Source organism: Seriola aureovittata, chromosome 1 (assembly GCF_021018895.1).
Source record: "Seriola aureovittata isolate HTS-2021-v1 ecotype China chromosome 1, ASM2101889v1, whole genome shotgun sequence".
Taxonomy (NCBI): domain Eukaryota; kingdom Metazoa; phylum Chordata; class Actinopteri; order Carangiformes; family Carangidae; genus Seriola; species Seriola aureovittata.
Genome location: NC_079364.1, coordinates 12,204,956 through 12,229,435, shown reverse-complemented (window position 1 = coordinate 12,229,435; position 24,480 = coordinate 12,204,956). Strand labels below are relative to the sequence as shown.

Genomic DNA, 24,480 nt, shown 5'->3' with positions numbered 1-24,480 from the left:
ATCCATCTAGAGTTTTTCTTGGAGCTGCTGGACAATTCTGAGAAGTCTCTGAACAGTATGTTCACACGGACGTACGGGAAGCTGTATATGCAGAACTCAGAGGTGTTCCAGGACCTGTTCACTGAGCTAAAGCGCTACTACACTGGGGGAAATGTCAATCTGGAAGAGATGCTGAACGACTTCTGGTCCAGGCTTCTGGAGCGCATGTTCCAGTTACTCAACTCGCAGTACCACTTCACAGACGACTACCTGGAGTGTGCCAGCAAATACACAGACCAGCTAAAGCCCTTTGGGGATGTGCCCAGGAAACTCAAGGCCCAGGTCACCAGGGCCTTCATCGCTGCACGGACGTTTGTCCAGGGGCTAATGGTGGGTCGGGAGGTTGCCAACAGGGTCGCCAAGGTGAGTTTAATTTTCTTCTCATAGCTAGTTTTGACTGTTATTATGTTGCTTGGCTCTTAAGTGAGTCTGTGCTGTTGAGCAGCATTGTATTTTGCTTTGAGATAAAAGCATTGAAAATATCCAGCAACTTCCCGCAAATGCATACGTCTATCCTATAAAACTGGGTTGTCTTCTTGAGGCCATAAATAGTTTGGTGTAATGGATGTTAACTTACACACAAGAAATACATGGTTTAAAGAAAATATTCAATTATTCACATCTGTTTTGTCTGTCTGCTGTACATACTGTACCCAAAGTATACACACAGTACCAATGGTCTGTCCATCCACACCTTTTTGATTTAACTGCAGTGTTCATACTTTTATACACTCTCAATTCTATCAAACCCCTTATGTGGTCTTAACATCATACTGAATTAGATTGCATGTGAATTACTTATTAAAAGATCAGAAATAAAGAACATGCATTGTTTTTTTTTTTTATGCACTTTATCTCTCTGTGTGGTGCCCATTGTGAGGCATTTTTTCATAAGGGTGGTGCTGCACACAGTACACTGTATGTTCCACATTTCAGTAGAATCGCCCGCAGAGAGCAAAGCTTTGCCAAAGAGGAAAGATTAAAGCACATTTCCCCCGAGATTTTTCATGTGGTTGTGTTTGGAGTGTCTCTCTTTTCTGTTCTCATTTCTTTTGATTTTATAACAACGTATCAGGAAAATGTATGACATTTTCCATGCTGACAGTTAATTTGATAATTTTGACAACATTGTTTTTCTGTACTGGTGGTGTTGTTTATGGTTTGGATTGGGAAATTGGTTGATAAGTTTCTGATAAATAAATATGTTTTCGAGGCATTTGCAAACACTGGAGATTAAAATGTGTTTTTAAAGGCTTAGTGGATATGTTTTCTAATTCCATGTTAAACACAGAAAGTTATGCAATGGATGTTTAAACTGAAAGAATTATGTAACCAAAGCTGTTTGCTGTTGGTGGCACACTGCATATGAAATGGATGCAAAAACTGGCATAAATATTAAAACTAGTTGCCAAAGTTATTTGCATTTAAATTTCAACATTTAATTTTCTTTTAAGTTTAATGCAAAGTGTCCTGAAAAACACTGGACAAAATGGTGGAGGGCGAGGGCTTAGAAAGCTTAGTTCAGCAAACTTTAAAAAAGTCTTTGTTTTCTTCCCCAGTTAAATCCATCATCAACATGTATTACATTTGATTTGGTTACAGTTTACACTTTATAGTACCTAGTAGGACGTTTATGAACAGGGAATAATTAGCAATCATGGGAGAAAATACTACTTACTACTAATTTCTTGAAAATGTTAAAAACATATAGAAAAACATTTAAAAATAGAGACTGCAATCAGGTATTTTAGAGTGTTTATTCACCTACTAATTTCATTCAGTTACTGATAGCTCATAATGACAGATTCAGTCTGACCCAGATTCTGACCCTACCAAAATCAATATTCTTCACCTGCAGTTAGACACAAATTATATAAAACTGTACTTTTTCACTTTTTTTCAAGTTCAAACAGCAGTTTTAAAAATGTCTTCAGAGTTTGGCAGCGATCTGATTCCTTTTAATCTGCTTTTTAGCTTGAAACCTGCTATGGCTTTCAGTTCAATAGGGGAGATAGAATGTCTGAAGAGGAAAGAAGAAAGAAAGTAGGAACAAGAGTGAGAGGGCAAAAAAAATAAATGAAATATGCTCAGTTTGAGAAAGAACATTATTCATTCTTATGTTGGAGGTTTACTGGGTAGATTGTGAATTTAAGTAAGTGCATTATATAAGAACTATAGGGATTTGACCACATTGACAGGTATTTTTTACATTTAAATAAAAGTACCCAGAACACCAACCCAGAACAGAACAAAATACACTTGGGTACAGTGTTGAATTTAACCAATACTACATTTTTTTTTACTTTGGCCAAACAAATATGTGATTCATTTGAGATTATTAATTGCTTGTTCGTAGAAATGCCTAAAATATTACAAGCTTTAAATTCTGGCGACTGTTAATTGTATAAACTGGATATTCAGAACATCAAATATTTTTAGAAAAACCGCAGTAATTCCTTATGTACTTCAGCCGGTGTGTGAGACACTCATTGATTGTGTTGGCTCGACCCCAACAGTGAGGCCGTCCTAAACACGAACATGACTGACTGACTGACAAAGTTACACCATCTAGCAACTTTTTGGTAAACCTAGGCAAAATTTTTAGAGCCATCTTCTGTTTCTTTCCATTGAAAATTGTAGTTGTTTAAAGTGGTTCTACAACAGTTTTCAACTATATCCAATTTCACACATTGACCATACACAGTCCAGGCATATACTAGATTTTGACCTAGTCTTGTTTTTAATGTGTCTATAATGCAGATAGTATGTACATATTAAAGTACTATATCCTCCCCACTGTACACTGCTGTCATGTATCATCTCCAAAGAGGTATTCATCCTAAATTGTTTATTATTGTCTTTTAGCTTGCCACTGAGCTAGCTTTCCACCAGTCCTCAGTGGCATAGCTATTTCAGATGAAGAGTTAAAATGAGAACCTCTATACATCTGTCTTAGACTTAAAAGGCACCATCACTCTGGATCAAATCCCATATTCCCTGCTTCCTCATCAATTATGAAGTGGAGCCAGGAAACAGTGTGGCATAGCTGAAGGCTGTCAGGCTGGTGAACAGCCGCGGAACTCGAGGTGAAAAGTTGCTCGGCATGACAAATCACCTTGACCTAAGAATCACCTTTGGTACTCGCCGCTTTCAGCGACAAAAAGCCACTTGCATCTCGTCACAACACAATCTCAGAGAACATGCCAATTTCTCACTTCTTAGGTGTAAGCACAGTACTATGCAAAAGGCAATTTCTGTTCAATTTTATAGCCATAAGCGACAAGAATTTATGTACTTATATGCCAGAATGCTACACTTTTGTGGCGTTACTGCTGCAGTTACTCAGAAATGAGTGTTTTGCTTTGAGGGTCATTCAGCAGTTTCTGTTATCTTAGCAGATCAGTCATGACCAAATGGTGCTCCAACACATCTCCTAGCTGGACTGCTGTGACAAACGGACCTTCCTGTATAATGTTGCACGCCAAGCTCAGACTGCTGTACTAAAGAGAGTGAACGGTGCAAGTTCAACTCAGACGTCCAGACTCCCGAGAATGGGAGGATTATTTGCAATTGGAACAGCAGCATTTTTGCTAATATCAGCAGCTCAGCTCGGCACTGGTGATTACACTTCGACACAACTGTACATGGCAGTGCTGTGACTAAATAACTCAAAGCTCCACAAACAAACTTTTTCACTGACAAAATGGAATTGGTAGTTAGTCTAGTAAAAGATACTCTTGATATCCAGTCTGTTTAAAGATGAAATTGAATTAGAACTGCACTGCATCTGTTTATTTTCATTTATATATATTTATTTATTTTTGCTGAAATGTGGTGGTATATCTGTATGTGTAACAAACCCAGAGTCCACAACGGCAGCATTTTTGTTAAACTGTCCAACAAATCATGTATTTATTATTTTTTCAGCTTCACCTTCTCAGACAAACTAGCAGCAACTAATATTGAATTTCAACTCTGAGACCAAATTTCATCTTCCAAAAGGAATTTTATCATATATCAAAATGCGATCATGTCATGAATGTGCAATTAGCCTGTTGCATCATCTAGCAACATGTAGCGACTTTTCCAGCAGGCTTTAGCTACTTTCCACAGCGGTTACAGCAGTTACAGCAGTTTCACAACAGTTTTCCTCAATTTTGCATATTGAACATACACAGTCTAGTGATATAGTAGCTTTTGACCTAGTCTTGTTATAAGAAATGGCTGCTTTCAACCATCTGTCTGTTCAATTTTCCATGTTACTTTAACACAGGATGATGCAGTGACTGTGATGAGCCACACATAATTACTGCTAACAGACATTTCTGTATGCCAGTGAAGTCCGAACAGCAGAGATATCACCCCATAAAATGGGATTGGACTCGACTTGCACTGAACAGTTTCCTGGACGTCGATCCTGGATTAAGAGTAGAATCTCTCTGGATTACAGTTTATGATGACCATTAAGAGTTTTATCCTGGGGGTACTTAAAACATAGTCCAACCACATTAAGACCTGCTTTAGAGAAGATTGCAGGGATTTGGACCTTTTGAACGGTTTAAAGTTCAGGCATTTAGAGCACTTATCACTCACTCTGCATATGCACGGGAAGCTGGCCTAGTCCATGGTGCATATTTAGTCATGATGATGGAAGGAAGTAGGGTATTTTGTACTGAGGGATTTGTTTTTCCTGATGGCTTATACCGTCATGTTGATCTCATTATACACTCATTTCCTACCACGAACTGTCAGATAATTTAACATTAAGCTCCAAGGCAGTTTCTAATCTTTATGCAACATTTACCTTAGATTAATGCTCTGCCAAATTACTGAGCCTTTGCTGACATGTGAAAAATACCAGTGTTTCCATGTGGTTTCCATAGGTTTTCTTGCGTGTCTTTTTTTTTTTTTTTCTACTTTTCACTGCCACATCTCAATGTAGCCCACTCACTGTCAAGGCAAAACAGTGAAGTGTATTCTACGTAAAGTCATGGAAACCTGAACTGTGTTGATGACTAACATACTACTTGTGTGTCAAATCTGATTGACTGAAATTTCTTTTCACTTTAGCAGAATAATGTAACATGTTAACAAGCTGTGTCTCTGTTCCATACTATATCTCATTTGTACGCAGTGTAGTAGAAGTAGTAGTGTACTGTTGTTGCAGTTGGTGTAAAACAAACGTCAGCCTTGAATACCACTCAATTCAATTCAGTAGAGAAAGCAAAATGTTTCTTCTGATGATATACTGCTCCTTTCTCTAGATGTCCCACCACTACCTGCAATTTATTTTAATTTTATTGCAGCTCTGAGGAGCTCCTCTGTTTCCTATGTGCAATGAATTGTGGGACAATAGTGTTCATCAAAAGCTCTTTCAAAAATCAAGCTTTTTTTAGTTTATATACTAACTTTTTGAGTACACTACCCCTTTTTGCATAAGACACTTTGCTTAAATGAAAGAAAACAGCAGGTGTGCTGGGATACACCACCATTGTCTTTGCAAGTTTGTATTCTTTCATTGTTGTGCTGTTGAAAAACATGTCCCCCGCACCTGCTACACAGTAGCAAACCAAACCTGGATTCACTGAGTATTTCAGAGGGGTTTTGTATAATATTAAATGACACAAAGAAAGCGTCAAGCATATCACCAAGAATTTGCCTCCTATTGGATTCTAAAGAATTATTGTAGAACTGCAATGAGTAGTTGATTAATCTATATGAATAGGAAGCTATTTTGATAATGGATTTATCGTTTCAGTACATTCTAGTTTTTGCATCTGATATCCCTTTAAACTGAATATTTGGGTTTTGTTCTTGCATTTGAGAAAGTCTGACTGACTGATGACGTCGCATGAGATTCAAATTGGGTTGGATGTTTCTTTTCATATATATACATCTTATATATTTAAATATATATATATATAAAAACTACTAATCAAGTAATGGAAGAAAATAAATGGATGGTTAATCAATCATGCAAATAACTGTTACTAGATTAAAGAAAATTTCAAGCACACAATAGGCTTGTAGGCTATATATATGTATCTGATTAGATGTATTACACTGTCCTTCATGTAACTAGTAGAGTCACATGTGGTTGAGTGTCTTTATTGTGATGCAGAAGTAGCACAGCCACAAAGTGAACTAGAACAATTTGACGGCAGATTCTGCTCAGGGCAGACTAAGTGACACCCCTCCATGTGAGAGTGCGGTCCATCCTTGTTTCTCAGCTGAGGTCCGTTTCTACAGACAAACTTCTCTCTCTCCCTTTCCCTCTGTCTGTCTCCTTCCCTCTCGCTGGCTCACAGCTCACACAGCTTGCTGGGGATAAGGCCTCAGCTACAGTGCTGTGACAGCAGATGGCAACTGGCTCAAAAAGGTTGGCACATCATCGGGAAATGTGCTGCACCAAAGATGTCCCTTTTTAATTAAAAGATTTTGATCTGTGGTGAACTGCAGAATGTTGGAAAAAATGAGAGACGGCATGTGGTCTGAAATACAAGGACATGATATGAAAGAATAATAAAGACATATACTGTATACCCCTCTCTGCTGTATTGCTCTCCTCCATTTTATACTGAAAACTCCAAAAGATACAGACTCAGTCAGCCTCATACGGAGTGGGAGGACATTTCGAACAAAACACACAACAAGGATGGAAAATTGACAAAAAAAAAAAAGAAAAAAAAGAAAAAAAATATCCATCAAATTTTGGAAGAAAAAAAAAACCTTCACCCATCTGTCTTATCCAACAACTATGAAAATATGTCGCATCATCTGACTGTACTAACCCAGATCATATCCTATGACTACTTTTTTGCACCTTGATTTCAAGTGAATGGCACCACATCTTTATTTAACAAGCACTTAGAGAAGGCTGTCAGCACCGATGTTGTGACATTTGTCCAGAGGTTTCTTGGCAGCCACATGAGACCTGTTTGCCCCTGACATTCAGGCTGAGCTGCAGACCCACAGAGTCAGATGGACACAGAGTGAGTGCTGCGCTTTAATCCAGGAGGCAGCACGGCAGATGGATAACAATATAGTGCATGCGGGTTTTGTCCCCACTAGAAATGGTGAATGGCTCATGGTGCGCTGTTCCTTGTCATCGAGTAGCGTGGGCTTGGCTTTTAATGTGTTTGCACTTGTCTTGGTAGATTAAAGAAACAGTCCCAACTGCTGCCCTAGACATGCCACCTAACATGGTATATGTCAGGGTCGATCAACGGGTGATCCCGTGCACCGCCCCAAAGACAGACACTTGTGCTGACTAGTGAGGGTCGCAGGGGCCCGCCAAGTACCACTGTGTTGTTTCATGGAGGCACAGCTGCTCACATGTGGATTATTCTGTCAGTCTCAGACATTCATTGATTTGACAGCGACTGATTTTAGTGCAGCCTCTGTGGAATTGTGTTTGGCTCCGTCTTACATTTAACATGCTGAGTGGAGGGAGACTCTCGAAGTTCACAGAGAAGCATACAAAGGAGACGTGATTAGTCAAAGTACAAAGTGCTACAGACCGTGGTTTATTATCAATGACAACTTAAGTGCATGCACTGTCATGTTGGCCCCTGTCAGTGACTGTATGTACTAAAGGATTAATTTTTTATCTCAAGTTTACCAATTTGCTTATTTTAACTACCCTCTCAGTCTGAATTTATTTGTGAATTGGCATCTTTGTGGTTTGGAACGACAAATATGTCAGTGTATCTCCATCTGTTTGTGTGGGTATTTGTGAGAGCTTTTCTATCAAGCTGTGTATCGTCAAGAAATGCACAAATGCATTTCAGCTGGATCAACACCTACCGGTTTCGTCATTTTTTAAATGTAACTTTACACTATTCAATCAACAATCCATAATTTAAAGTATACTCTACATTTTTTAGGTACACTTGAGACAGCAGAGTACTTTAAGATTATATACACACACATGGAACTGAACAGTGGTGTCAGAGTCCCAACAAATCTGCACACTTAAACAACAAAATAGGCCATTTGTCTGCACCTTCCACAAGGACCCATATGAGCATTTTCTGCTCTGGCACCCTTGTGATTAAGATGTGGCTATGTTTAGGCAACTAAAACCATTTGGTTAAAGTCAGATCACCTTCATGCTTAAAGGAAAAGCAATGCTTTTCTGGAGAGGACAGTTTTTACAAGGCATTACCATAGAGCTCGTTCATCACAAAAATTGTTCCCATGTTCCCTCAACCGCTCCTTTTGTTGCCTCTTTGACCAGCTCGTTTCTGCAAGGACTCGATGTGCCCAAGCATTATGAACGTGTTTAACCATGTAATGTTTGTTGGATTATATGCTTTCAATTTCTCATTAATTAAAGTCAACATGGTTATGGAGAAGTCTAGTAAAGAGAATAACCGTTCAATAAGATGTTGGTTTAACTGTAGATGTAATATACATATACAAACTTATATCTATTAATGAATTAATGCATATGATAATAAATCCGTTTTTTTTTTTTCTTCAGAAATTTAAATAATTTAAGCTGAATTTTTGCTTTGGGAATGTAAAATTTTGTCTTTGATCTCTGGTCAAGTTGTTCTTCAATACAGAATATGTGACAGATTATTGCACTGTAGCAGACTTGTTCCTTTGGACTTTTATGCTGCCTGTGTCACCTGAGTTACCCAGAACTGCACTTTCTGTTCAAGCTGGAGAGAATCACATTGATGTCTTGACCTGTGTGACGTGTCTGATCTGAACTACCCCACTAAAGTTAAACTCGAACAAGGCATCGAATTTTATGAGCCCATCCCATGTGCAAATAAGTCAAGCAAGACGGTTAAATGCAATGGAGAACAGATACAGTATTACTCTCTGAAAACTGGTATTAAGTCTCGCTAAATTAAATTATATGAATCTTTTATTTTTAAGTACAATTATTTACATAAGCACCAGAGAGCTCTGTTGTAAATCTTCCTGAATGTTGGCAGGTGTGCTTTATGAGCTTTTCTTGAAAACATAAAGCACAACAAAAAAGCAAATATAGCTATACCATAATACTTATTTTACTGCATAAATTCTGAAGTTTTATGTTTCATTCTGACAGTATTAGTATTAGTATATGAGAAATTAATTTTTTCATTGATTTTTATAGCAACATCCCTGAAATGTAATATCCGGTTAAGAGGAAACGAGACCTTGAGTGAAGTTTTTCCGCAGACGTTTTCTGCGGCCAGGCACATGTTTCGCGTGTAAGCAGATGGTAGTCTGATTTACACAGTGACAGATCACTCATATTGCCATTGACACTAATGGCTGTGGAATTGAGTGGGGACGCTGGGGCAGCAATGCGGTCTTACATCCATGTCCAATCAGTGCAAAGCAACACAACCTGTCACAATAATTATGACAGAACTATTGAGACGATTTTTTTTTTTTTTTTGGCGACAGCCTCACTGTCCCACAAGTGTTCCCCTTGATTGGCCTTGGTAACTTGCAAAGTCATTGTCATTTTTCACAACTTCATTACTTGGTGGCACAAAGCAATTTCCATCGTCTTGTGTTCTTCCCACTCTATTACCCCTAAAGGGAGTTCACGCCATATGTGCATGACAACACCCTGTCGAATAGACAAGGTGATGCCTTCTAAGAGTGTCTTTTGGAGTTTTTTCACAGTATAATAGTGAGCCTCGTCAATTTATTATAATGATTTAGTTATCTTGGATATGTCTTCTCGCTCATATTGAATTCAGGTGAGTGTAATGGCTCCCGACTGTGGCCTTTATGGGATGAATTTAGAAACGGCTTGCTTTATTATTGCTCAGGCTTATTGCATTTGTAATGTTACATTTTTAATCCTCGATAAAGTTAATGCTCACATCAGGAGTCTGGCTGAACAGCTGACCGCATCTTCAAGCTGCTCTTTCGAAGCAGCAGACTAATGAGTCAGCCGCTGTTTATGCCTCACCTCACTCTCGTTTCTGGAAGTACATTCACTCAGGCACTGCAAAGTAGTAAAAGTACTTATTCAACAATGTGGAAATACTTTGTTACAAGTACAAGTCTGACATTTAAGTTTTTACTTTAAAGAAGTACCTCAGTATTTACAGAAAAATTTACATCTGAAGTGAAAGTGCTCTGCATGCAGAATGGCCCCTCAGACACTTTAAGTACAAATCTGAAGTGCTTGTAATTTACTTTTCATTTCATTCTATTTTATACTTCTACATCACCACAGTGCAGAGAGAAATATTGTACTGTTTAATGCACATGACTTTGACAGCTTTAGTTACTTTACAGATTAGGAAGTTACATAAAAAGAAATATGAAAGGCTTATAAAATGTGATGTTTCAGCTAAGAATAAACTATTCAACAGTATATAAAATAGTTCAAATCAGTTCCACCTCAGCCAACTAGAGCAGCAAAAAGCTGCTTATATATTAATGCATAATAATAAAATAATATAATATAGTATTGTAATTTTTTCTGCATTATGAATACTTTTACTTTTGAGACTTTAAGTACATTTTGCTAATAATACTTAGGTACTTTTACATAGGAGACATTTTTTTATATAGGAGCATTATGGTGGATTATTTTTATATTGCAGTATTGCTGCTTTTTTTCAAGTAGAGGATCTGAATACTTCCTCCACCACTGCAAAACTCACACACAAACACATGCTCCCCATGCAGTGTTATCATAGCACTTAAACATCAGATGAGTAGGTTTGTGTTTTAATCTCTCTCTGGATCTGAGGCATCTCATTCCCCAGTCCTGCCCTCAGCCTGCTGTGAAATATTCCATCCACTCAAGTGTAAATAAGTGCTAACAAGATTATCAGATTACCCTTCATCCAGGGCACCCAGCGACTGCTGGGCACAGTCACTGCAGTGATGTAAAAATCCCAGTAAGATAATTGCATTAGGAGGCACCATTTTCTTGCAAATTTTCCAAAGGCTCACAAAGCTCAAGGGCAGCTTAAAACACTCCTCCTATTTGCAGTGTGAAATATTTTTTCTTTAGTTGCCACAAAAAAGCCACACTGGATATAAAGAGCGTGGTTGAACAGGTCTATAGTTAAGGAAATTCTCCCAGTGTTTCCTTCATGTCTCTTAAATAGGCTGTCGAGAAACTGGGCCAAGTTTAATTGAATTGACAGAAACAGATTAATCCTGGAACTTTTTTTAATTATTTAATATTCTCATGAATAAATACTGTACTTTATTGTACAAGTTGGAAGGGAAAAAAAAGTATGCTGGTATTAAATTGTACAGAAAGATATTTGTAGTGTTTTTCTGATGTTGAGTAGGCTACACTGTAAGCGAGTATTTTCCAAAGCCATCCTGTCACCTAGTTTTTGTTTTATGATTGTGGAGTAAACCGGATGTAATGTCTTTGCCGGGGTACTGTGACTGGTCTGGGCTGAGCCAGCAGAGAAAACAAAAGGGACCGGCTCTCCCTCTGTCTTTCCTCTGTCACCATAGCAAATATATTTATATGCAAATTAGCCGGTGAAATAAAATGATTCAAATAGCTTGATAGGAAAATGTTATATTTAATCTGTGGGGTTTGAGTCATTGACGAGGGACGGAGGGAGAGAGATTGCTGGAGATGCATGAGGATGCGGGTGGAAGTGGAAGTGCAATCTAAAAACTGTCTACTCCCTGTCTCAGTTACAGTAGACTGATGAATTGCATATAGCAATCAGATCTGACTCACGGATTTATATGTGTGATACTGATTTTGTCGATACAGAAAGAGAAGTGGGGACTTGTGGCAAGAGTGAAATCTAAAGGTTATTGCTCCATGGGGGCTGCAGCTGGAGACTGTGCAAGCTCTGTAATTAATTCAGTAAATTAATAAATATAAAAGCCAAATTTTCAATTGAGGTTGGTTGTTTCTATAGGATAACAAAACCTTACACATATAGGCTACTTTAAAAAAAAAAAAAAAAAAAAAAAAAAAATACAACACTGTAAAAGTCATTAAATGTGTATTTGCAAGTAGACATTCTTTGGGAAATAAGATGCTGATCTGTCCAAAACAAACACTGTTGTTGGCATGGACTTGGTTGTGTTTCTCAGTCCAAATGTGGCAAGAGCACCTGCCTGTTCCTTCTGTTTGTCTGCTAGTGTCTTGTCCGGTTTTCTCTCCGTCTGTTTCATCTGTATCTGTCTTTCTGTTTCCTTGGTGTTTGTTTCTCTGCGTCTTTGGCAGCGTCTCTGGCTTTCTCCACAGCCTGTTCTTTCTCTGTTTGCTTTTCTTTTTTCTTTTTCTTTTTCTTTTTTTTTTTGGACTCAATCCAGCGCTCCCGGTGAATGAGAAAATGTAAGAATTAGATGCTAGTTAATGTGCTACATAAAGTTTAATGACAGTGATAGTGGACATCAATGGCACAACAATAAATGTAGAAATCATATATAAATGCATAAATTGGCAACAGTTTACTTTAAGCCCCTTCCTTTTTAGAATTCATTAACAGCATGTAAACATTTAATAAATAGTTTCTAAAACACTGTAAAGCTGTAAAGTAGCTGATAGCAGATGTAAGTGTTTATTACGTATTTGTCAACAACTGTAACTCCTCCTTGGGGCTGTGGAGGCTGGTGTGTATAAACCTATAACGCATGACAATATTTTGTATATAATGTATATGCAATAATATAAGAAGGAAAGATTTACAATTGCTGGCAAATGCTGTACAGTAATAAATCCTTAAAAATTTCCCTTTTAACGCATCTCCAGATAATGCCTGACATGTACATGGTTTCCATGCATACCAGCTGTGAAATGTGTCCAATCAAATGAACCTTGTTTGTGAGGAATTAACCGCACTCCCAGAGTGATGTAAACAATTTACAAGATCACATACCAGCAGATGACATGTAGCAATGAAATTGACAACTACCAACCTACTTTAATGACTTTCTTACACGACATCGCGTGATGTCAGTGGCAGATTGCAAATGTCAAAGATGGTTCATTTGATCCTTGTTACCGGCTGCCAAGCAGAAGTGGAAACAAATACATTAATAGGGTGCATCTCTGTCTTCTTCCCTCTCTGTCGCTCTTTCGCCTCCTCTCCCTTATTTTCTGTCTCATCTCTTCTCATCTCTTCTCGCCCTCTCTCACACACACACACACACACACACACACACACACACACACACACACGCGGACACACACAGGTGGTCTGGTCATTGTACCAGTAAAATCAAAGGCAACCTGAAATGTGAAAGGCAGACTGAATCTGGATGTAGACTCGTAGCACAGCCTCAGATGTTGCCATGGAGCTACAAAAGTGCACTGATGTTGTTTCATATTTTTGTTTCCTCCCACTTCAGTTTTAGCAGAATTTATTTCACTGGGCTTTTTGCTGTCTGTCTCCACATGCTTAATTTTTCTTTCTAAGTATTAACTTTTATGCATTTATTGCATGTCAGTCTGTCCTTGAAGGGAGATCCCTCCTGTTGCTTCTTCCTTTTCTTCTGTGAAAAGGTTTTTCTTTGTGTGGGCGTCTTCAGACCAGGGGTTGAAGGGTGGAGGTGTTGTAGGCTGTACAGATTGTAAAGCCCTTAAAGACACATTGGTGATTTTGGGCTGTATGAAAAAAAGTGATTTGATTCAACCCGAGGCTAAGAAAAAACAAATTACTATTTTGCTCTGATGAATGAACATTGAATTTCTCCATAATTAGATTTCATTCTTTTTCTTTTTTTTTAAACCATGTCTTCAGATATTTTTTCTGTGATGGGTAAATTGGTTAAAGATGCTCTTCAGTTGGCTGGTCCTTCATATGACTACCACTGACCACTACACTACCACTGAATATAACCAACCTTCCCCCCGCACACACACTGACACACACACACACACACTCACACACAGACACACACTCCAGCAGTCTCAAGAGTGTTGGATGGACAAAATCTAAAGTCAAGCATGAATACAGAGGCTGACAGGCCAATTATCAGATGTACTCTTCGTTCTGCATCCCCACCTCTGAAGGGAAGCAGAAGTGAGAATCCTGTCGCTTTCACTCAAGCCGGTACAATGACATGGCCCAACAACAAAAGGCACAGCCTTCACAAGGAATCGAGATGGACAGAGTTGTAAACCTTGTCTTGTCATACAGTTTTATCTGGTGGGTTTTCACATTTCAGGCTTCAGAAGATGTGATGTAGTGTGGAGATGTTTGTCTCCCCTGAAGTTTCAAGTGGGAATTACATGCCTTATTGTAGACACTGACTGACTGTGGTTTGCAGCGGTTACTGTGGAAACCTCATGATGTTTTGTAAAAAATTATGAAAATATCCCTTGCTGCGTGTAACATCATTCTGTTTTTTAAGAAACATTTTTATGAAAACTTCTCTCTCCATGTTGGGAATCATAATGTCAGCATGCCATAAAACAATGACTGAGGTGTGATGAGCTTGAAAAGACCTGACGTAACTGAACAGCGTCTCTTTGTCTCACAGGTGAATGTAGTGCCAGCATGTGCCCGAGCCTTGACAAAGATGCTGTATTGTCCATACTGCCGTGGCCTGCCCGGGCTGAAACCCTGTCACAACTACTGTCACAACGTCATGAGGGGCTGTCTAGCAAACCAGGCAGACCTAGATCCTGAATGGAACCTCTTCATAGGTAAGAAAAAAAAAAAGACTCTGATTCATTTGTCATTTCCTCTTTGAAATCTTTTGTAGGTGTCTGTCTATCTGTCTGTCTGTCTGTCTGTCTCGCCTGCCTGCCTGCATGTTACTTTTCCCAGGCAAGTGTCTTTGAATAGTCTCTGTGGGACTTCAGTAGGATGTGCTGTTTTAGATTCAGCTTTAAAGGATTTACGGAGACAAAACTGAAATCTTATTTGTGCAACCATTCCTTCTTTTTTTTCTGTCTGAAATGTTGTTTGCTATTGCTGGAACCCTGGCATAGTGCTTAAAGCTTTGGTCCCTGCTGTTTGGGATTGATAAAGGAGAGCAGATCCTAGGCAAACACATTTTCTATAGTGTTTCCAGCTGAGCTTGGTGAGTAATATAGCACTTCAGTTAGGCTGTAAGTAGCTGGCTGCTGTAAGCCCTCCTGTTAAATGGATACCAAGGAGGCACATAGAGTGCTCCCTCTGGATCTTTTGTAGGCCAATGCTTTATTTGTTATGTACCCCAATCCCATCCTCCCACCCATACTCACAGATTTTTTTATAAAATGGGGCGACGTTTTTTTTGGGGTTTTTTTCTGTTTTTTTTTCTTTTAGAGACATCCCTGAAGACTCCATGTCAAGTGAACTGCATTTCTAAGCTTTTGGCTGTTTTGTGACAGGCCTGTCGTTGGAGAAACCATCATATGACGTACTGCTTGTTCTCTCCGATGGCACGTCTGAAGTCTCAGATCAACACAGGCCCCCATGCACTGAATGAAATGTCTCACAGCTTTATGACATGTGTTAAAAAGTTAGTGTCTTGTTCAGTTGTGAAGAGGCAAATCTATTGCTGCAAAGGGACGCTGTGCTTGACAGTAATGGGAGAAGCTGTTGTTGCAACAGAATGATGAATCTGGTTCGACAAAAACACCCTAGAGGTGTAGAAAAATAGGATTTTTAATTTTGAACCAGTTTTTGTGCAGATGGTTTTTTTTTGCTTTGTAAAGACAGTGTTGTTGAGGGTATTATAATTAGAAATGTAGAACCCAAGGGATGTTTATTTTCACCGTGAAAGACTCATTTTTTGATATCTACTGACATTTTGTATTCATTATCTGTTGCTAAAGAACTTCGATTTGCTTACTGTGCAGCTTGCAAGAAATATTGATTTGCCTTTCAGAGACAACTTCTAAATGTATCACAGGTCAGTTCTCACCACTGGAGCACATCTTTGCATTATAGAAATTTATGGATTGAGCCGGTACACATTCTGTCATTGTCATCCATTCAAATCATCACTTATTAGAGAAGGTTAGATTAGAGGCACAACCTTCAATTTTTTAAGAACGTCAATAACATTTACCTTTGTCCATGCTTAAATGTCACTATTGACAGCATTGATTTGTGAGGAGAAAGGAGACTCAAGGCTTTTTATTTAGTTTCAAACTTCCACAGCAAGAGAGAAGAGAGAGATGAGGTCTGAAAATGGTCTCTAATCTTCCTAAATCCAGCTAAACCGGGGACATTTATGTAATAATTTTTTTTTGTTCCCTGCTTTTATTGAAAACATAGGCTACAAAAAAAGAGAACAATGCCAAGTCGGCACTGTTCCATAACAAGTGAAAACTGAAACCAGATAAGGATTTTTTTTTTCTCCCTAATGTACTAAATTGCACTTACCTCATTCTCACATAGTTGGAACAAATCAAAATTGAAGAGGCTATTGCAACATCTGTTTCTGGTGAGAACTCGTTGAAAATAAGACACACTGAAGAACCCAAGGCAGAGTGTATGGGGGATTTCCAGGTTAAATTGTTAGTGTATCGTTATATTTAGGTAAAATGTAGTACATCAATGAAAACAAAACATCATTAATCAGTTAATTACTGGTAATTAAAATACAGTTGATATCCAAACATTTCTTGTGAATGATGGGATTCATTGCTTCACGTGGAAGCAGTGGTGTTGGTAATAGGTCAACACTGACTGACGCTTAGCTCACAATCTGCTGCCATGAAAATCTGACACTGTGTTTCTCACTCTGTTGACAAATTAGACTGTCTGGTCCATTTCTGGTTAAAATGAACTCCGATATGTAGGTAGTCATTAGCCTAGCAAAATTACTGCTGCTAACAACCCATAATACAACACCTTCCTAAAGTAAACTAAAGCTAACCTCATAACACCAGAGCTCAATTCAGTTAGAAGCTACAGTATACACATGTGCATACACATGTTTGCATGCTTGTAACATTCAGCAGCCATTTTCATGGTGCAGAAAAATGCACAACTATAATTAATTACATTAATCTGGCTGCATCTGATTCAGGTGAGCTGGTTCCAGAGCCGTGCTACTGTTCATGCTGGTTCACTGACATGGCTGAAAAAGAAATCATTAATATTATTAGTCACACCTGTGTTTCCCCTGCTATTATGAGTCAAAATGGCTGCTGTGAAGAAGGCTTCTTATTTATTATATGGAAATGTCAACTGTGATTACAGTGAGGAAAACATAAAATGGTCACAGTGACAACCAATAAGTTGGCTTTCCTTTTCTTTGAGTCGAACTGCTTGATAATGACTGCCAGTGACACAATGTGTCAAATAGTAATATACATCCTCAGTCCAATTATTGTGAGATATGATATCCCGTTTCAGGTATTTTTAGTTGTTTAAAGTTTTGTTTGTAACATGCTAAGGTACAGAGTCTGTGCAAGACTGCAAAAAAAAAAGTTATGTGTTATTTTTTTTCTCAATATTATGAAAAATATCACATGTGGCAGGAAATGTCACAATATTCAATGTAAACCTTTCTAATTGAGCAATCTTGAAGCCTTTCCAGGCCGACAGTGTCAGCAAACCTGACATATACGGTTGAAAATAATATTTTACCATTTGATAAAATGGCTTTACAGAAGGATTTTTCTTTACAGCAAATATATTTTGAATTAATCAGATTTTAATCAATGCCATTAGATCTGCACAGACAAGTGAAAACATACTGTCATTAAACATTAGATATGTCTTTTTAGTGAAAACAGAAGCATAATGTAAATACAGAGCTGTAAAGTACTGCAACATATTGCAAACACTTGTTGGAAGTAGCAGAGAAATCTTTAAATTCTGTTTTCAGTAAGCACAACGTGGAGCATAACTGTAGCACTGTATGAACTCGCTGCTGTTTTCCTGCTTCCTATGAAACATTTACAGAACTTTTGTTGCATGTTCCCTCATTCCCAAAACACATCAACTATCGGTGCTGACATGTCGAGAGACGACAATTTTTGGTAAGTGTAGAACAGTAAATAGAAAGCTCCCCATTATTTCTCTCTCTCTTTCTCTGTCTCGCTCTCTCTCTCGCTCTAAACACATGAAAGTCACATTGCGTTGCTGATTTTCCGTTTTGTTGTGAAAATGAAGATCAGGATTTATCTGTCATCATTTTGCCACAGAGAATATCTTTTGATGGAATAACACAGAGGACATAGTGTGTCTCTTGACAGACTGTAGTTGCAGGGACTTTATTTATTTATTTAATTAATTGATTACTTATTTATTTATTTATTTATTAGTAATGCTGGCACCAAATGCACTGTATTTCTTGGTAGTCTACAGAAACAGATCGCTTTTATCTGTGCATAAAAGTAAATAAATGAGGTAAATACACATAATAAGGCATTGAAATCATTGTAATATTTTACAATTTTGTCCCCTTCCAAAATTAATCAAAATCTTTAATCAATGGTTTTCTGTTCTCTGCACATTCATATATTTAAATTACATCAGAATATTATATTCAAATATTGTATAATGTACTTTGCTGTGGCTTTTGGAAACTGTAGTAGAAAATAAATTAAGAAGCAAAGGGGATGAAAATGAATAAAAGCAACAACAACAGAACATGATTTTAGTTGTAAGCCAGTGAAGTCAACAGTTTCTTAAGAGCTCTAACTGCTGTACAAAGCCATTAAAATGTCTCTTAACGTAGAGCAACAATAAGATCCAGAAGAATTTACGAGACACAGTGTAACATCAAACAAAATCCAGAAGATTTACAAGCTTGAGATTGAAAGCAAATTCTAGGCAATCCAACAAATTAATAGCCACTAAGGATTTTAATATATACTTAAACACGAACAGTTTGGATATTAAGATGTCAGTATCACGCTGCAGCTTTTCCCAACATTAGAGGGGAGGAGTAGAACAAATGTGCCACTGCTGTGTTTATTCCAGAAATCTGTGTAACATAGAAACAATAATGACCTTGGTGAATACTTTGATGTAGCCTACATATCACTATGCAGAGGGAAAAGAAGAATGATTACAGCAACCGTGCCACACATTTCAAAGTTACAGTCACAGTACAGTAGTTTACAGTTGGTAAAGGTTAGTGTAATGACTCCATGCCTTCCAGGCTTTGAATGGGAGACAGACTGTCAGTGAACAATGGGCACAAACCTGAGAAAGGATGTCATATGCCTGCTCGTACCTGTTCGGAGTGATTCTAGCCATCCCGGCTTTTGAGTGTGTGTTTGTGTGTGTATGTGTGTGTTTGTGTTCAAATGTTCAGGGAAGGAATTCATGGTTTGGCCAATGGATGCTACCACACCATCAGTCACCTGCCATCATGACAAATTTGCCCAGCTCTGCATCATGACAGACACATCATTATCATTTTTCTTGTCAGCACCTTGTTAAAATACCCTTTGAGAGAAAAAGAGATAGAGAGGGTTAGACAGTTATTCACACGCTACTGTTTTTCAGGCTTACACCATGTTCAATGCCAGTTTTGACATAATAATCTCAGCTACACGTGGCTAAAATGAATGGTAGATTTTAATTTACTGTTTGATAAACAGGCAGCTAAATAGTGGTTAGCACGGTCGCCTCACAGCAAGACGGTTTTTGGTTGGAACCTGCCGGTCGGACGGGGCCCTTTCGTTCTCCCCGTGCATGTGTGGGTTCCCTGAAGCTACTCCGGCTTCCTCACGTGGTCCAGAGACATGCGGCTTAAGTTAACGGGTGACTATAGAAGTGATTGTGAGCATGGATGGTTGTTAGACTGGTGACCTGTCTGGGGGGAAACCAGGGGGTGCTCCGCCTCTCACCCATTGTCAGCAGGGATCCAAATTCTGTGTGTAAATTTATCCAATATATAGTGCCTCTAAAAAGTAGCATAATCTACATGGCATGTACACTTTAGAAATGTGAAAAATACCATTGTGTGATTCAGCAGCTGTCTTTGATGATGCAAAATGATGATGATCGTTAAGTGTCCCAAATCTCTATTTACCGCTTACTATTGAGCTCAGTGTTGATTATATAGTGAGTAGTGAATGAGCGGATTTCGGACACAATCAACTCCTGGAGCTAACGTGAGCTTATTTAGCTGCCTATAGCTAACAGCCGATAAACTCCAGCCCGTCAGTTACAGTTTTCATTTCAGCCGTTAAAATGGACAAAATAAGAAGCCTACTTTTGCCTATCTCCGTCTGAAGTCAAGAACCCGTTGTTGCAAAAAAATGACTAAGAAATTCAAGTAGTTAACTCCACTATTGTTATCAGTGTATGTGCCCCGCGAGAATGGGAAGACTGACGGTCGTAGCAACCGTAATTGAGCGGGTCTCAGGGAACAGTCAGTTCTATTTTAACTGATTCATTGTGAAAGTAATGAACTCCTTCTAGCTTTAAATGAGAGGTGGTTTGTAAATACCATTGTATTCCCTTAATTATTACATGCGCTCTGCTGTGCCTGTGTACACATTATTTCTCCTAATTGAGATATAGGCTTGACTTGTCCTCTGTTGAGTCCTTTGACACCACAGTGTAAGCAATCCTCATTGATTTTATTTGCTCATTTCTTTTTAATTGCATGGATTGTGTCCCAGTGTAACTGGATCTCCCCACAACCCACCAGTTCACGAGAATTCAAGCCAACATTTTTCTGTCCTCCAAGAAGGACTTTCTCTGAAGTGTGTGAGATTATGAAGACGAACTCTCTGCCAGTGCTTTACTTTAAATGATATAGATAGCTTGGCAGAAACTAAGCTTGCAGGGTGCTTTCCTGCACAGTGTAGGCCTTCAAGATGTGTAAATCCTTTACCTGTCTTACTGTAAGAACCTACAGTGTCACTCAACATCCACACGTTTTAATTATTCAGTGGACTTTAAGATTCCTCAAGTATGACATAAAAATACTGCACCTTTAAGTTAAACGTGAGACATTGAGCAGACACGCACGCACGCACGCACACACACACACACACACACACACACACACACACACACACACACACGGAGGAACTCAAACTGACTGAGAATGAAGTATGATAGTCTCAGTAACAGACCTGACAGGAACAAACAAGCCTAGCTAGTGGGTTTCTGCCTGTCACAGTGCTGAAGGCTGGATGACTCACTTATCCTAGTGGAAGTGATCTCCATATCCTCAGCATCATCAAGAACCTGCATCTTTTCTTTCTAATTGCTACTGGCTATGCAGAATCTGCAAAATTCTTCTTTTCTGTGTGTTGCAGGAATGCTTATGCAGCTACACTTTATATACGAGCAACATATCCTTTTCTTAATACTATGAGTTACCACATGCTGATGGCCAGCTATGTTTTATTTAGTCTTTTTTATTGCCTCCACACATACTGCATGCACACTGAATGTAATTCCTGCCATGTTTTATCCATCAATTATACACTGTGGTTGTTTTGCACAGTTATACATTTTAATGTCAGTATATCTGAACGAACAGTTTGACATTCGGACATTTGGAAATATACCCTTTCATTTTTTTTGCAGAGAGACGAAAAGATTGACACCACTCTCATGTCTGAACACTAAGTATGAAGTTACAGTGACCAGCTAGTTAGCTTAGCTTAGCATTAAGACGGGAAGCTGATGGAAACAGCTACCCTGGCTCTGTCTTAAGACAAATCTCGTTATATCTTTGTTAAATTTGTACAAAAAAAAACAACAATTTGTGTTTTTTACGGAACAGAGCTACCTTAGCTGTTTCTCACCTTTTCCCCATCTTTACGCAAAGCTAAGCTAATTCGCCGCAGGTTGTAGCTTCATATTAAACGACCAGGCATGAGAGTGGTGTAAATCTTCTCATCTTACTCTCAGCCAAAAAGCAAATAGGTACATTTCCCCAGTATTCCCCAAACCATTCTCCCAAGCATTGTAAAGTGTAAAGAACAAAACAAAGAGCTGAGAGGCAGCACAGGGACTTAAGCAGCTGTAGCTGTAGAGAAAAGACATGAGAGTTTATATGTGAGGAACAACAGACATGGTAACTAAGCTAAAGTAGTCTAGACATAGCCGAAAGCCAACAAAACAAAAAAATCCCCATCAAGAAGTATTTGTTTCCGCTGTTATTGAGCTGCAATCCAGCTGTCAGTGCATGAGAGAATGCCTGTGGAGACTCCCCGAAGACGGACAAATATGTTGACAAATTAGTCCTTTGCAATTGATTCACCTCTTGCAGCTGCAAACTGGAAAAAAAAAAGTGTTAGCGGAAACGGACTCTGACTTATTTCAGCAGCAAGTTTTGGCAGCGTCTGTTTTTGGACAGGAGTGCTTAAAATAAGACTGGAAGAGTGAGGTTCATTTCGCGCTCCCCGCCCAGTGAACAGTGAGCTTCTTCAACATGATGACGAGCATTACTTTGAATGTGTCTAAGAAGTCAGTTTTACAAAGGTGAAGCTGTATCTTGTGAAGGATATTGATACTGTACGATGATCGACGGGAACAAGCTGATATGGTGTTTCCGCATTTAATTTCCTGTCTGTCTATTTAATTCATAAACAGTCTGAAACATCTGCAAGTCATTTTATATATATATATATAAAGCAAAACACAAATGCATCACTGTGCTGTAGAACACATTTGAAGAGACATAATGTGTTTGTAATCTCTCGTTGCATGTCTCTGTGTTTCATTCACTGAGACTGAGCCCTTCAAAGAAAGGTCAGAGAGCTCAGAGGTCTGTCGGGACAAAAATTAATCCGTGGCTTTACCCCAGTTAGTCTCTGTAGGGCACTTTTAGGACAGGGATTGTTTTAAAACCATCTGCAGGTCTTCCAGTTCATGTTCTAGTTATCGTTAATGGAGCACTCCACCAATTTAGCTTTTGTACTTTTATAACAGTGTTGGACAAAGGGTGGAGTGTTTTAAAAAAAAAAAAAAAAAAAAAAAAAGATTAATATTGATGCAACAGAACCACCTTTTTTCAAATTTCATACATTCTCCGTCTTTGTCAAAACCAACAAAAACAAATAAGACACAGAATTTTGAAAAGTTGAAATATTAACACATCTTTTTTCTTGTTTCTGTTTATTTATTTATTTTTTCTCTTTCCGTGTTTATACTGTATTTTGAACTGGTGTCATCTCCAGGACACATCCCATGATTAGCAGTTATATTCTGTGATAGGCAAAACAACTAAATGGAGAAGCGACAGCAGCAACGGACAACATATCAAAGAGCCATACTGTTGTATGGAGGTGACACATTCACTCGCTGAACAAAGCCAGTGTAGTTTTCCTCTCAGCTTGTCAAACTTGCAAGCATGTAAACAAGTAACTGCATCCAAGATGCATGTGCAGTGACGCGGTGATGTCTCCCTGACACTGAGCTACTCTCCAGATCGAGTTGTTTTTTTTTTGTTATTCCATGTTTACTAGAAGAATGGAATTATTTGCGTACATAAAAGACTTGTTAGAAGGGGACAAAAAAACAACTCCAAAGGGATTTTGTTAATTAATAAAATAAAATATCAAAAGTGTTATCCCCTGAACCTTCTCTTTATTGTGCCATTATTATTACAAGCAAAATATAAAGTAATGCAGAATTTCTATTTCAATTTTTGTCTTCAGTGCACTGGTGTCTTCATAACATGTGCAGTATGTAGAGTTTATCATAGCCAGTTGAGTTTAGAGAAAATTATCTAATTCATACACTGACTCTATAAAACATTTGTCACGGTAAGTGTAATTTCCAGGATGTGGATAAACGCCACCATCGGTGATGGAGTAATCAGTTGTCACTGGGAATTTATGCAGAGTGTCATCAACTTCTATTGTTGGATACATAGTGTTTGTATGCAGACATTTTTTCCAGTTTGCACAGGCAGATGGTGAAAGTTATTCTTTCCATTTTCATCACTGCAACTCTGAGTCACTGGGCAGACTTGCATTATGTTCATCATTTCCAATACAACACAATTATCCCCCATTAATCCATATCAACACTGGAAGTGAAATTACAGCAATAACAAACTGTTGCTGAAGCTCAGTGGAAACATGGAGCCAAGGCAATTTCTCAGATGGACTAAGTTAAAATGATTTCAATATATATTTGATGATAGAATCATTACTTTTATTCACTTTGAAAATAAACTATTCAAATACCTTCGTCAGTTCTCCATCCCCTTTGTCAGTGAAGAGATTAACAAACCATGAGTGACATATAGGAGCTACTAGTTCACATAATTGAGAGAGTGATAGGCCTTTAAATCCTTAAGACCAGGTCACAGAAGATGATTTTGAACACACTCTAAGCCTGACAGGACCATTTCTCTACTGAATTCTGAATTTGAACAAGACTTGACACTTCGGTCCTCCCATTGACTCCAGAGCAGTCGTGCAGAGCCCAGTAAGACTTTTTTTTTTTTCCTGTGTGTTATATTTCACCAGTCTGGCTTATGCTTCGTTTACAGAATTATATCTCAAGAAAAATCAGCAGATCAGAGCATGTCAGTAAAATTAGAAAAGGAGTGAAAGAGGGCATAGACTCACTTTTTGGCAGCGTTTTTTTTTTTTTTTTTGGGTCA

At 38.4% G+C, this 24,480-nt stretch overlaps 1 protein-coding gene across 4 annotated transcripts in view; it reads left to right on the top strand.

The window, feature by feature from the left end:
* Positions 1-24,480, top strand: part of gpc6a (glypican 6a) — a 214,317-nt gene that overhangs the window by 146,588 nt on the left and 43,249 nt on the right. For all 4 annotated transcript variants that reach the window (XM_056373012.1, XM_056372995.1, XM_056373004.1 and 1 more), the window contains 2 exons: positions 11-402; positions 14,482-14,647. In XM_056373012.1, coding sequence (XP_056228987.1) covers positions 11-402; positions 14,482-14,647 — 558 coding nt within the window. The remainder of the gene's footprint in view (positions 1-10; positions 403-14,481; positions 14,648-24,480) is intronic.